At 36.6% G+C, this 13,488-nt stretch overlaps 2 protein-coding genes across 2 annotated transcripts; one reads left to right on the top strand and one right to left on the bottom strand.

The window, feature by feature from the left end:
• Positions 1 to 81: 81 nt before the first annotated feature.
• LOC116294616 (cytosolic carboxypeptidase 1) lies at positions 82 to 11,903 on the top strand. The gene is made up of 27 exons (XM_031702255.2): positions 82 to 226; positions 333 to 426; positions 778 to 914; positions 2,201 to 2,268; positions 2,422 to 2,485; positions 2,556 to 2,696; positions 2,872 to 3,003; positions 4,034 to 4,127; positions 4,449 to 4,486; positions 4,618 to 4,764; positions 4,925 to 4,999; positions 5,762 to 6,129; positions 6,228 to 6,388; positions 6,482 to 6,679; positions 6,775 to 6,954; positions 7,028 to 7,124; positions 7,190 to 7,267; positions 7,340 to 7,418; positions 7,539 to 7,762; positions 7,849 to 7,999; positions 8,078 to 8,149; positions 8,230 to 8,338; positions 8,487 to 8,616; positions 8,687 to 8,896; positions 9,072 to 9,248; positions 9,364 to 9,527; positions 9,629 to 11,903. The coding sequence occupies exons 2-27, from the start codon at positions 404 to 406 to the stop codon at positions 9,681 to 9,683; spliced, it is 3,372 nt and encodes a 1,123-aa protein (XP_031558115.1). The 5' UTR covers positions 82 to 226; positions 333 to 403; the 3' UTR covers positions 9,684 to 11,903.
• Positions 10,041 to 13,444, bottom strand: LOC116294617 (laforin-like). Its single transcript, XM_031702256.2, has one exon. The coding sequence runs from the start codon at positions 13,319 to 13,321 to the stop codon at positions 12,368 to 12,370; it is 954 nt and encodes a 317-aa protein (XP_031558116.1). The 5' UTR covers positions 13,322 to 13,444; the 3' UTR covers positions 10,041 to 12,367.
• Positions 13,445 to 13,488: the final 44 nt, after the last annotated feature.

Raw genomic sequence — 13,488 nt, 5'->3', positions numbered from 1 at the left:
GACGCTGGCATTGAGCATCAACCTACTCTTCCCTTTGCGGGCTACCTGTGTAGTTTCAAAACGAGCCAATCAGCGCGCGGACAAAAAAGAAAAATGGCGGACGTACTAATAATGCTTTAAAATAAGCCGATCATTTGCCATTGTTTGCCTTTGCCTTCACTTCATATTCATAAACTTTGATTGCCCTTTTTATTCGTATTCTTCTTATGCTTTGAATGGTTTGCAGGTCAGTAAATCTTTCTCGTATGTGATGTCCATCTTGTCGCCAGACTTCAAGTCACTTGAACGCTATGCAAAAACGATTAACTCATAAAATGTTGAATTTATCTTAGGATTGCAATCAATAATCTTTATTGCTCAAGAATCATATGAAAAGACTCTTAGTGACAAGAAAGTGTTCGACATGAGTAAATCTGGCACAAAGAGGTATGTAAAGAAAATATCTTAAGTTAATTTTTAATGTTGTGCAAAAAATGACGTTAGTAAAGTCTTGTTACCTTCTCGTGGCGAGAAAAAAATGAGTCCATTATGCTCTATTTGACTGCAAGTTTTGAATATTGACTAAGGTTAAATTATTTTTCCTTGGATTAACAAATCAAGCAGATCGTGTATTTGCATAATAATAACATTCGTGACAGTGATTATTTTGGTCAGACTATCAGATCAAATAAGCCTTTGTCGATATTTTAAAAAGCCTTCGTTTAACTCCATATCTGTAGGGTTTAAGAGTTCAATTCTGCATTCTGTCCTTGTTAAAGATCCTTTCTTTTCCTTTAGTGCAAGAATTGGTACTTTACTAGAGCAGTTACAGAAACTTAGTCTGGCTGTGACTGAGAGCAAATATGAACAGGAAAAGGACTTTGATCAACTGCGATATATTACTAATAAAGTCCAACAAATGCTCTCTACACAAGGTGGGAATACTTAAAACTTATTAACTGAGACCGGGGGAAACAGTGTGTTTTGTGATCCTGAGGTGGCACCAAGGTTGAACATCTTGCTAAGATTCATGTAAGATCAGGCAAGGCCACGACAAGATTCTGATAATGGCACAAACAATGATAAGATCCTGATGATCAAGATCCTGCGAGATTTTGCACAAGATCCTTAAGGATTTTTAAGGATCTGGCAGTATCTTGCTTATGGGTAGCATGGGTGGCGTACGCTCCTAATGTGTCATCTTTCACCGCTGTGAGTCCAACATGTTGGTTCGAGCCCTAAAGTTATGCTATGAGGGTTTTTCTCCAGGTTCTCTGATTTTCCTCCAGGTTCTCTGATTTTCCTCCAGGTTCTCTGATTTTCCTCCCTCTGTAAAAATCAACATTTGAGTTGAGTGATGTGTGCATAGAACATTAAATGTGGTAGTAGTGAGTGTATCAGTAAAAAGTGTCCCCATTAGACCTAATTTGTTGCGTTACAATGTTTTCCCATTTCAGACCATGCTCACTTCCCAAGAGAATGGGATTCTTTGTTTGTTTTGTATCTATATTCATGTGCCTTCTTATGTTAAACTGAGTGCAACTGTTAAACAAAGAAATGACAGTCTTAGGAATGACACATGGTCTGTAATGGGAAAACATCATAATGCAATGAATTAGATCTATTAGTGGGAAAGTGCTTACAGATCTTACAAGTCTAATTTTTTGGGTATTCCTGCCATGGTCATGGCATTGACATGGTAAGATCCTGACAAAATTCTTGTCCTGAAAGACTTTTGACAAGATCCCTAAGAATCCTTAAGGATCTTGGAAGACAGGGGCAGGATATAGATCCTGGAAGGTCTTTTTTTTAATTAGCACTAAGACAAAAAACAAAAAACAAAACAAAAAAAAGAAACAGGACAAATATTATTGATTCCCTTCCCAATTAATTACTACCAGTTTTTTTACAGTGTAAATCCTATTGTCAAACTTATTAATAATTCATGAGGAAAACACAACAGAAATCACGACCGTGAAGAGTGTCGTAAATCTGATACAAAATTTTGTTCATTTGCATAAACTTTAATTTAATTTATTAAATTAAGGTAAATATCTTGCCAGGATCTTGCCCTAAACTCTTCAAGATCTTGACAAGATCTTAGAATATTCACTGCAAGATCCTGCAAGATCACCATTGATTTAACAAGATGTTCAATTTTTCCCCAGGTGAAGGATTTGTTTAGAAAAATAAAAACCAATCTATAATTTGTTGATTTTAGAAAAAATTAGAAAAGACATGATGACCAAGCATACAGATGGCATTTCAACTTTGCTTGACATACTTGAGGTAGACAAAATATTATCTCTAATATCATCATTGTCATCACTGTCATTGCATCATCATCTCCACCACCACCATGATGATGATGATGATCACATCAGCTGTTTTAAGTAATTTTGAATGATGTGAACAGTTGGTTTGTGTTTTTTTGTGTTCCAGTTGTCAAATGATTCACAGCTGACAATGAATGTAATGGGATGTCTTTCAGAGCTTCTCACTACAGGTATTTATATTCAACATAAAAGTTGGATATCTTTTTATTCAATAACATGTATGTTATGTTATGTCTCCAGGGAAAAGGGCATCTGTTCTTGCTGCAAAGGGTGCAGTTGATATTGTATTGAAAATTATAGTCAATGCAAGTCATGAAAACCCACTGAATGAAGAGGTAATCCTGTTAGGTCATGTACTGCTCACCAAGGTTGGACCAAAAGGTAAGCTTTGCTACCTACTTAAAGATGTCAACAAGATAGTAAAACCCTCCTTGTTAACTTGGTGATATGTACATACAGCAAGAGAATATCTGCCTTTCCCCATCCTTCCCCCAAACCAGTTATAAACAAAGAAAAAGTAAGATGAATCTATCTTTAATCTTGTCTCTACTAACAGACCGCAAGTTCTGCATCAAAGCACGACTAACGGGAGCAATCCATATCACCCTGGCATTGATAAGGAACAATACTACAAACTTTAGAGTCCTACAGCCAACTCTACTGGTTATGAAACAATACACTTCTAATGGTAAGTTGGCAGCAATGAGCTACAAACTACTCTGCTTCAGCCTTGACATGTCAAAGATTCATAGATGCAAAAGATGATGACAGTGTGCTGCTTCAGTTTGATGATTGGAACATTTAACATTAAACATTAAGAAAGTAAAATCACTAGGTAATTTTAAAAGTGAATTTTATAAATATTTAAGGCAGAATGATATTGATAACCATAGATGCACAGTGTAATTAGCCCATAGAAGAATATTTTATCAATGTAGGGATTTTATATACGTTTTGTGTTTATATCTTGCACTATATTTTATAATCATATTCATATTATCTAGCTTATCTGAACATCTTATTAAGACCAGTTTTTTTCATACTGATTGATTTTTCCAGTTTAACTAAAGTATTCATTATTACTATTATTATTATGGTGCATATGTATCAACAGAAAAAAGTAGCATCAAGTATACCACAGCTAGATGAATGTAGACAGACAGACAAACGGACACACAGACACAGATACATACAAATTAAAATGGAATAGAAACAAGATCATTTGACAATGTTGATTGAAACAAATATTACATTGAATTGGAGCGGTGCCTTAGATATCACTAGACTATTAAGAGATTGATACAAGAATAGAAAGGTGTCCAACCTTTGCACAGAATTAAAAAAACAGGTTTTACTGGTTTGGATGTCTTTTTGTAATCCCAATCGGCGATCTGCCAGCTTGATAATACACACTTTCATTAGATACACATGTGGTTTTTGTCTGACACCACTTGCCTGATAATACTTAATAGTAACCAAGATGTTTGCCTGTATTATCAACCGTCTATCCATCACTTTCCTGATTATACTTAGTAGTGAGCAAGATGTTCCCCCATATCATGGATACAAAAACTTGTCTGTTTTAAGCTGCATATTTGAAAGGATTCAATTCTACACATAGTCCAAGTTGTTTGTGTTGATCTGGCTTGGGTGGGGGTGGTTTTCAAAGACCATATTTTTTATTGTGTGCCATCGTTTCTGTGCTATTTTTCTTCTAGCTGTGAATTGTAATACCCTTAGCAAGGATGGAGCTGTTGCGGTTTTGTTTAAGATTGTCGTGGCTTGTGGACATAAAAGAATCACCTGTTTGAAGTAAAAACTCCTTACTATATTGCATTCTTGTCTTTTTTAGGGTTATTTAATCTCAATTTGTTTCATGGCCTCATAATAATATATCATATAATATTATATTATTTGTATTCCTTGTAACATCAGTATCCAGCATCTTTCTTTTCCTGACTTTCTTAGGCCAGACAAAAAAATTCACACATGTACTTTAAGTATACATTCAAACTTACTGTATTAGCCATCACTTTCTCAGCCATTGTTATCCTGGTGGGGATTCATTTTGATGTAAAGATATTAGTATTACTGATGCTCTTGTTGACCTTGTAGTTACTTGTTCTATTCTAGGCTAGTACTGGAAGTACTCTCATCACTTGTGAAATCAAGTAAGTTGTAGGTTTGCAGTTTCTTTTCCCTGCTAAATTAATCAGTTCTATCCATATGATAGAGACAATTGGCCACACCCTACCCATGTGAGTAAGACATAACCGAGATGTTTGAATTATTAACTCGTCAGAGAGCAGTGCCTTCAAGGCTGTTAAGTATGGTGCTGTACCAATCTTACTACAAATGTTCTGTGACTGGCATCGTACTGATCACCATAATCGACAAACTGCTGTGAGGAAATGCATCATCAGCGTCTTGAAAAGTATCACCATGACAAGTAAGAATACCCATCCATCTTCATCCATCCATCTTCATCTACCCATTGATCACCCTGTCTATCCACCCATCTTCAGCTGTTCTGCATTCACAATTTTTCACTATGCCGATGCTCATAAAGTCTGGTTCATTTGTTCCAATTTAAATAAATTATTTCACAGAGTCAGGCAAGAAGGCATTTATCCAATCAGATGGGATCAAGATATTATACTCCTTATCATTAGAATCTCTTGAGAGTAAGTATTCCTTCACATGATATTAATGTACTATGTCATCAGCATGTGATATATATGTATACATATGGTCTTGATCTATGTCATCAGCATGTGATATATATGTATACATATGGTCTTGATCTATGTCATCAGCATGTGATATATATGTATACATATGGTCTTGATCTATGTCATCAGCATGTGATATATATGTATACATATGGTCTTGATCTATGTCATCAGCATGTGATATATATGTATACATATGGTCTTGATCTATGTCATCAGCATGTGATATATATGTATACATATGGTCTTGATCTATGTCATCAGCATGTGATATGTATGTATACATATGGTCTTGATCTATGTCATCAGCATGTGATATGTATGTATACATATGGTCTTGATCTATGTCATCAGCATGTGATATATATGTATACATATGGTCTTGATCTATGTGGTCAGCATGTGATATATATGTATATATATGGTCTTGATCTATGTCATCAGCATGTGATATATATGTATATATATGGTCTTGATCTATGTCATCAGCATGTGATATATATGTATATATATGGTCTTGATCTATGTGGTCAGCATGTGATATATATGTATATATATGGTCTTGATCTATGTCATCAGCATGTGATATATATGTATATATATGGTCTTGATCTATGTGGTCAGCATGTGATATATATGTATATATATGGTCTTGATCTATGTCATCAGCATGTGATATATATGTATATATATGGTCTTGATCTATTTCTCCAGGTCATGAACTTGATGGTGTCAACACTATCTGCAGCCAAATTCTCAGACGATGTTTCCCTGTCAACAAACTTCCCATTCCCTGCTATTCCTCTCCGCTATCATTCCCTCTACTGGATTTAGACAGTGCACTTAACCATACAGTGGAAGCAGAAGATGATGCTGAAGGAGACAGTGGAGAAGAGGAAGACGAGTCATCAGACTTGGAATCTGAAGACGAGTTGAGTAGTTCTGTTAAAGAAGACAAAGAAGAAACATCCAGTAAAGTTCAAAATGGAGATGAAGAGAACATACAACTAGAGGGAAAACAGAAGGGACGAGATGATTTGCAGATGTATGAGAAGTTCTTCCCTGAGCAAGTGGAATATCAGGTACACTTATGCTGCTCAGTTTGAAATTACCGGCTGGAATCCCACACTGAGCCCAACTGTTGGTGGTCTATGTTACTTAGAATCTTTGTTGTTTGCAGGTTGTAAATGATGATTCCATGTACAGTCATTCTACTTTAGGTGATGCTATCATGATCCCAACTGCTTCTGATGATCCGCTAAGCCCTTTGTCAAGTCTTTCTAATTTATATTCGGGTCCGGATTCTTTTTCAAACAATGTGCTACAAGATGGTGGTTCAAGGTATTAAGTAAATTTATATGAGTATGCTCAAAACCCTTCAGTTTACCCAAAACCTGTTGACAAGACATGACAATTTAATGTTGTTGTTTTTAGTTCTTCACAGTCACCTCGAGAATGCACAAGTCAAGAGAAGCTTGGTAACCAGTCACACATCACAAGTCGAAGCTCATCTGCTGCTGAAAATCTTCACAGTGTTCTACCCATCATTAAACAGGCTTCCCCAGAAATATACGGCCATTATCCACCTACTGAACAAGAACCACTTAGACCAAAGAAAAGTAGTCTTCAAAGGTATGGTTTTGAACATACTAAAACTCATGTAAGCATGCTTCAAAATAGAATGTAAATATACTCAAAGCTGGTGGTATGCAATCTTTTGTTTCCAGGACAATGATTTTGCAGGACATTGAAAGAGTGATTCAACCAAAAAAAGTACTGGAAAGAGTGGTGTTTGATTTGGATGAGTTGTTAAAGGAGAATGGAGCTGAATCAAATACCAACCTAAAAGAACCAACCAAAACCAGGGAAAACCTGTCCAGAAAAGGCAGCACAAGTAGCAGCTCAAGGTTAGTTATTAGCAATAATAGATTAATTATTACTAATAGATATCTGTAGTCTTACAGTGTCATTTTTCATCAGCTCATCAGAATTGGACAGAATGTCAAGTGATGATGGAAGCAGGTCCTTAAAGTTCGAGTCAAGATTCGAATGTGGCAATTTACGAAAAGCAATTCAGGTGAGTAGATGAAACAACCAATCATTTTGCATCTTTAATATTTAATGTTCATTCTTTATTTTTAGGTGAGAGAGCATGAATATGACCTGATCCTGAGTTCTGACATCAACAATCGAAGATATCATCAATGGTTCTATTTTGAGGTATGCTAACATGATGTTATAAATCATATTATTCCCTCGCTCCTTCTAACCTCATATATTCTTATTGTTCAGGTCAGTAACATGGAAGCTGATGTTCCCTACAAATTCAACATTCTCAATTGTTTTAAAGTCAACAGCCAATTTAATTTTGGTAAGGCTTACATTCTTGTTCTATCTTTCTTCCTTCATTGACTTGATATGCAAGAACGTCTTGTAGTGAAAGATGAATATAATTCCTTGGCACATAAATCATATCTATCTCTTTATACAGGAATGCAGCCAGTAATGTACAGCACCCAGGAAGCATTAGCTGGACAACCAGGATGGATAAGAACAGGAACAAATATATGTTACTACAGGAATCAATACTGTCGTGTTGGAGACAACCATGGAGGCAAAACTTACTTTACTACGACTTTTACTATACGATTTCCTTACTCTGAAGACACATGCTATCTGGCTTACCATTACCCATACTCCTATACCATGCTACAGGTACAGCCAGTATTACTATTATATGTAAATAGATAACATACTATACGGCAAGTTGTGTCATAATAAACCTTATGTCTGTATCATAGGAGCACTTATCTCATCTGGAGGCATCTGTTGATAGAGATATATTCTTCCATCGTGCCACTTTATGCCACACCCTGGCTGGTAACCCATGTAACGTAATTACCATTACAGCAGCACCTCGCTCTAGGGATGATCTGTCACTCAAGGCATTTCGTAAGTTCTTATCAAAATATTATCTGCCAGGAGTCGGGATACCTTTATGATTTCATGTTGATTATTTTATCTTTGTAGGAGACCGGCCTTATGTTTTTCTGACGTCTCGTGTACATCCCAGTGAGACCAACTCTAGTTGGGTAATGAAGGGTGAGTAGCTGTATCATATAACCATTATAACACATATTCGTTGGTACAGCCAGGATTGACTAGTGTTTATTGGTGTTTAGGCGTATTGGATTTTCTAACCAGTGACTACTACACGGCCAAGAATTTAAGGGACAGATTTATCTTCAAGATAGTACCAATGCTAAATATAGACGGGGTGGTCAATGGAAGGTAAGCAGTTGGCCTTCGTGACCCATATTTTGTGCTAATAATAACATTTGAATCAAAACTATTCTTGTAATCTTTGTCATGGTCTTGGTGAATTGTATGCGGGCACTGAGCAAATTACTGAAGAGTGCGGTTTTTCTTTTTTCCCCAGTCATCGTTGTTCATTATCAGGAGATGATCTGAACCGACAATGGTTGAACCCTAGTATGATCTTGCATCCTATTATATACCATACCAAGGGGTTATTGCAGTACTTGAAGAATATCAACAAACCGCCTATTGTAAGCATAGTCTGGCGTTAAATTTCGTTAGCAGTTCATTATCATGTAATGTTTTCCTTATGGTTTGCAGGTTTACTGTGATTTTCATGGCCACTCTAGGAAAAAGAATGTGTTTATGTATGGTTGTAATAAAGCAGGAACCTTACCATCATCTTTAAGTTCTTCAGTAGAAGTAGAAGCAGGTAACAGGAATACGGAACGTAGTGGCCTACAAATGTCTGAGACAGATTCATCAAGCAGTATGGATGCTAGTGATGTACTTGAAGATGCAGAATACAGGGTAATGAAACACTCAAGCATCACAATAGATTTAGTGTGACGAGCTCTAATGTGAAGTTGAAGTAACGTTCTCGCGCAATGTGATTGGTTTTCTGGATGTAGTACAATATCGTTTAATAGTTGACTGTCAGTCATTGATAACCTTATTTATTGTATGTCATACTCTTTCTTAACAGTCATTGCCAAGAGTTCTTCATAACATTGCACCAACATTCAGCATGGGTAGTTGTAGTTTTCTTGTAGAGCCGTCAAAAGAATCTACAGCACGTGTAGTTGTTTGGCGAGAAATTGGCGTCATAAGAAGCTATACAATGGAAAGTACTTATTGTGGGTGTGATCAAGGCCCGTATAAGGTAAATTCAAAGTGTGCCCTCTAACTGTCACTTAGTTTTCACACAAATTCATCAAAACCTCACATGCTAAAAGAGTAACACAAATGCATTTCTTTTTATTGCTTTGCTAATACAGGGCTATCATATTGGTACACGTGAACATGAAGAAATGGGGCGCTTTTTATGCGCAGGCATTTTAAAGATTGGAAGACCTTATTTAAAACAGAACTCATCAAATCAATTATCTCAGTCAAGTGATACCAACTCTGATTCTAGAATCAATGTGTCATCAGAAAATTGGTAAGTTCAATACTGTTCCATTATTCCATGATTGTTTCAGAATGACACTACAGCTTGTGCTACATGAAAACACCATAATCACTTTCCTCTTTCTTTTGTAGGATTCGAACAAGTGATCTGTTTGTACCAATATCTGCCATGCCCTGTGATTACTGAAGCAGTGATGAAGCTAAGACACCCAATACTGGCTGGGTGGCTGGATAGATAGATTAGTAATAAGGACTTTTGATGAATGGGGTACATGGTCAGTGTTAACCTCCTATCTAACCTAAATCCTTAGGGTTGCCATGCAAATTTTCAAAGATAAATGTTATGTGACAACATGACTGTCGTAAAAGAATGTCTGAGTAGGGGGGTAAGTTTGTGCTTCTCCAGAGTTGATTAGAAACACTACCAAAGTCTGTTATTCAATCCAGGATAAGCACTAATCTGGCCCAGCTGGTTAGTTAACAGTATTCTTTTATTATTATGTTAATATATTAGTGTGACATAACATATATTATTATTCAACAATTAATTGAAATCATTTTATTACCAATGAAAATATACATTTTCTTCCAAATTTAGGGGCTTAAAGTGCAGTCGTTATCCCTGTGCGACATAATCAAATTAGTTAGAACCTTTAACAACCACCAATATCGGCTTAATGCAAACTTAGTAAATAAATGAAAAATAACATGCTGATTCAGAATTCACACACGAATATTTACAATGAACCATGCATTCATGTTTAATCGCACCTGAATAAACCTTGATTACATGTAGTTCCCTAAAAAATAAAGTGATGAAAGTATATCAGGTGCTGGTTCAATGTCTCCATGCATGAGAAAAAAAATTGATGTTGTGGATGAGTAATGTTTACTATTTGTCGATATATAAAAACAATTAGATGATAGTAACTTTTTTTGATTTTGCTTGGGTATAATGACTGCGCTCTAATAAAAATAATATATAAACATATATCAAGAGTTAGAGAGATTACAAGAAACATATTCAGTGAGTTAATAGTAGAAGCCTACATCACAACTGGCAAAGCTACTAGTGGTCTATCATAAATGCAGTGCTCTGATTGGCTGAGCTACTAGTGGTCTATTACAAATGCAGTGCTCTGATTGGCTGAGCTAGTAGTGGTCTATCAGAAATGCTGTGCTCTGATTGGCTGAGCTACTAGTGGTCTATCAGAAATGCTGTGCTCTGATTGGCTGAGCTACTAGTGGTCTATTACAAATGCAGTGCTCTGATTGGCTGAGCTACTAGTGGTCTATTACAAATGCAGTGCTCTGATTGGCTGAGCTAGTAGTGGTCTATCAGAAATGCTGTGCTCTGATTAGCTGAGCTACTAGTGGTCTATCAGAAATGCTGTGCTCTGATTGGCTGAGCTACTAGTGGTCTATTACAAATGCAGTGCTCTGATTGGCTGAGCTACTAGTGGTCTATTACAAATGCAGTGCTCTGATTGGCTGAGCTAGTAGTGGTCTATCAGAAATGCTGTGCTCTGATTGGCTGAGCTACTAGTGGTCTATCAGAAATGTTGTGCTCTGATTAGCTGAGCTACTAATGGTCTACTGGGAAGCACAGGTGGCATGGGTTACTAATACCTTGGGGTTTTTTCTCAGGTTCTCTAGTTTTCTCTAGTTTTATCCATTTTGACTGATTAGTAGGTTTATATCCTCGTCTACAGTCAATAGCCAATTCAACCTTCAGCCCCATAGGCATGGACTCAGAACCATTTGGGCTGTAGATCTAATTGTTCATTAGCCTATCTCTATTCTATGATCTATGATTAAAGACTAATGTTTAAGAAGACTAACATATAGGATGCATGCCATATATCTGTAAAACAATTACTAGCTATGAAACACTATGCATTTAGTTATCAACTACATTGTTAAATTAACTTAGGCATGAACCAAGCAAAAACATTTAGGAGTCTTTACTTTGGTTTCCAAAATTCTGCTGCAGTGATATCCACTATTCATATAAAATAGCTGCAATCAGACATCTGCATCATAGTTTGGCTTTGTTTTACAGATTAGGGCATACACTCTACCTTTACAATGGATTGACTTTAGATGTTATGATATATCTTTCTTACATATATTCCTTGCAGTTTGTACTGCTTTACTTTACAGTTTCTTAATTTTGGTATTCCTGAAAGCACTGTATTACTTTTGATAAGTTCTCGTTATTCTTTTTAATGTTTTTGGGAAAGCATTTTTTGTGGATTTGCTCTTTCTAATTGTGTTAAGGCGAAGTTTATAATTAAACAATATTATAATAGCAAAGGCAAGACTTTGACCAGCAAAATTTAGCCAAAAGTTATTAGTTTTTTGTTATAAAGCAGCTCTGAAAGTAAACATTTGCTGAAAGACATAACTAGCAAGAACCTCTCATGTTTCATATCTAATGCTTAAACCCAAGTGACAGTAATACAATAAGGGATGAAAGTGAAAGGTAAAGTATGCAAAAACAATGTACTGTTGAATCTATTACATCTAGGGCTCTCTTAAGCTTAAAACAAATTTTGTTTTTTAGATAAAGCAAACTAACACCCTAGCAAACTAACTCTAACCAAACTAACCCTAACCCTAAATCTGTCCCTGGAATAAGTCGACCATGCAATACTCCATTTTACAGTTCCGTTCCAAGCCGAGGCTGGAGTTTCTGCGCATGATAAAAAGTATAGGTTTGCTATGCGCGGAAACTGCAGCCTCGACTTGCAACTATCATTCATGGTCACAACAACTGAACTGTAAAATGGAGTATTAGTTGTTTTAAATCCCCTCTAGTTGCCCTATTCTCTGGGTAATTATTACCTAATTAACATAATGATATCAAAGTTATGAGACTTCACCAAATTTTAGCTTGAAGTCCTTTTCTGCTATAGATAGTGCTCTTCCATCGATGTAAGATACAGGTCTCTTGGAACACATATGAAATGCTACCTTTGCTGGGCTCCATTTCAATACATACATGAGGTACCCTGCTACAGCAGCAACGGATCTTCCAACACCGCCATTACAATGCACATATACCTTATGGCCTGCTTTCAACAGCCCATGCAACAAGTAGACCACTTGTGGTAACATTTCTACCCGTGCTTCAGAGCAAAGATCCTTGACATGAACCCAGATGTAAGCTAGACCTTCCTCTTTGTACACTACCTTCAAAGCACGAGGAATATCTTCTAAATGTGGATAGAATCTAGAGCACAGTCTTTGCACATCCTCCGTGCTTTGTAGGTTGATAACAGCTGATATGCCAAGAGTCTTCAGTTCCAGTATGTGTAAGCGCTTTTGTGGACACGAACCCAACCAAATATTATCCATGATTTGACTTGTGTGGAGAATTTGCTCTCGTTGGACATGGCTAAAAAACCTAATAGTATGCTGGAATTCATCCTCTTGTCCAGCTTTCTCAATCCAAATCCCAACAGGAAGATAATAGATTCCATTGACAAGAAGTTCACTTGACGTCTGGTCTTCCAAACTCAATATGTGTTTGCGGTTGTGACTTGGACCTTCACCTTCCCACTCCAATGCATGGCCATCTTGCTTTCTTGCAAATTTGTACTCGAAATTTAAACTTTGCTTGTCTCCAAACGATATTTTGACATCTTGATACCAAAATGAAGGTTCAAGTCCTGGTTGAAGACGGAAAGTTATGGGACTTTGCTTCAAGTTTACCTTGTCTGTTTGCTTCCAGCGCCCAAGTTCACTGATTGAACCTAACACGAATACTGTAGTATTCTGTTCTATAAACGTAACAACACTAAACCTCACTGTAATACTCATACCAGACAACTATCAAATTTGCTTTTAACAGCTGTTAGATTATTTTTTCCTGCGAGTAGTAAACCTGTATGTCACGCTATCGACTCATTGCTGATCAACTGGGGCCGATATGGCTCATGGGGACAATATAATGGTAACCCCTCCTACACGCAGTAGTTGTCAGTATC

Source organism: Actinia tenebrosa, unplaced genomic scaffold, assembly GCF_029948245.1.
Source record: "Actinia tenebrosa isolate PJP-AT-01 unplaced genomic scaffold, QUT_ActTen_1.0 PGA_scaffold0__85_contigs__length_37466705, whole genome shotgun sequence".
NCBI lineage: Eukaryota > Metazoa > Cnidaria > Anthozoa > Actiniaria > Actiniidae > Actinia > Actinia tenebrosa.
Note: the sequence above shows the minus strand (reverse complement) of the source record. Positions and strands in the feature narration are given on the sequence as shown.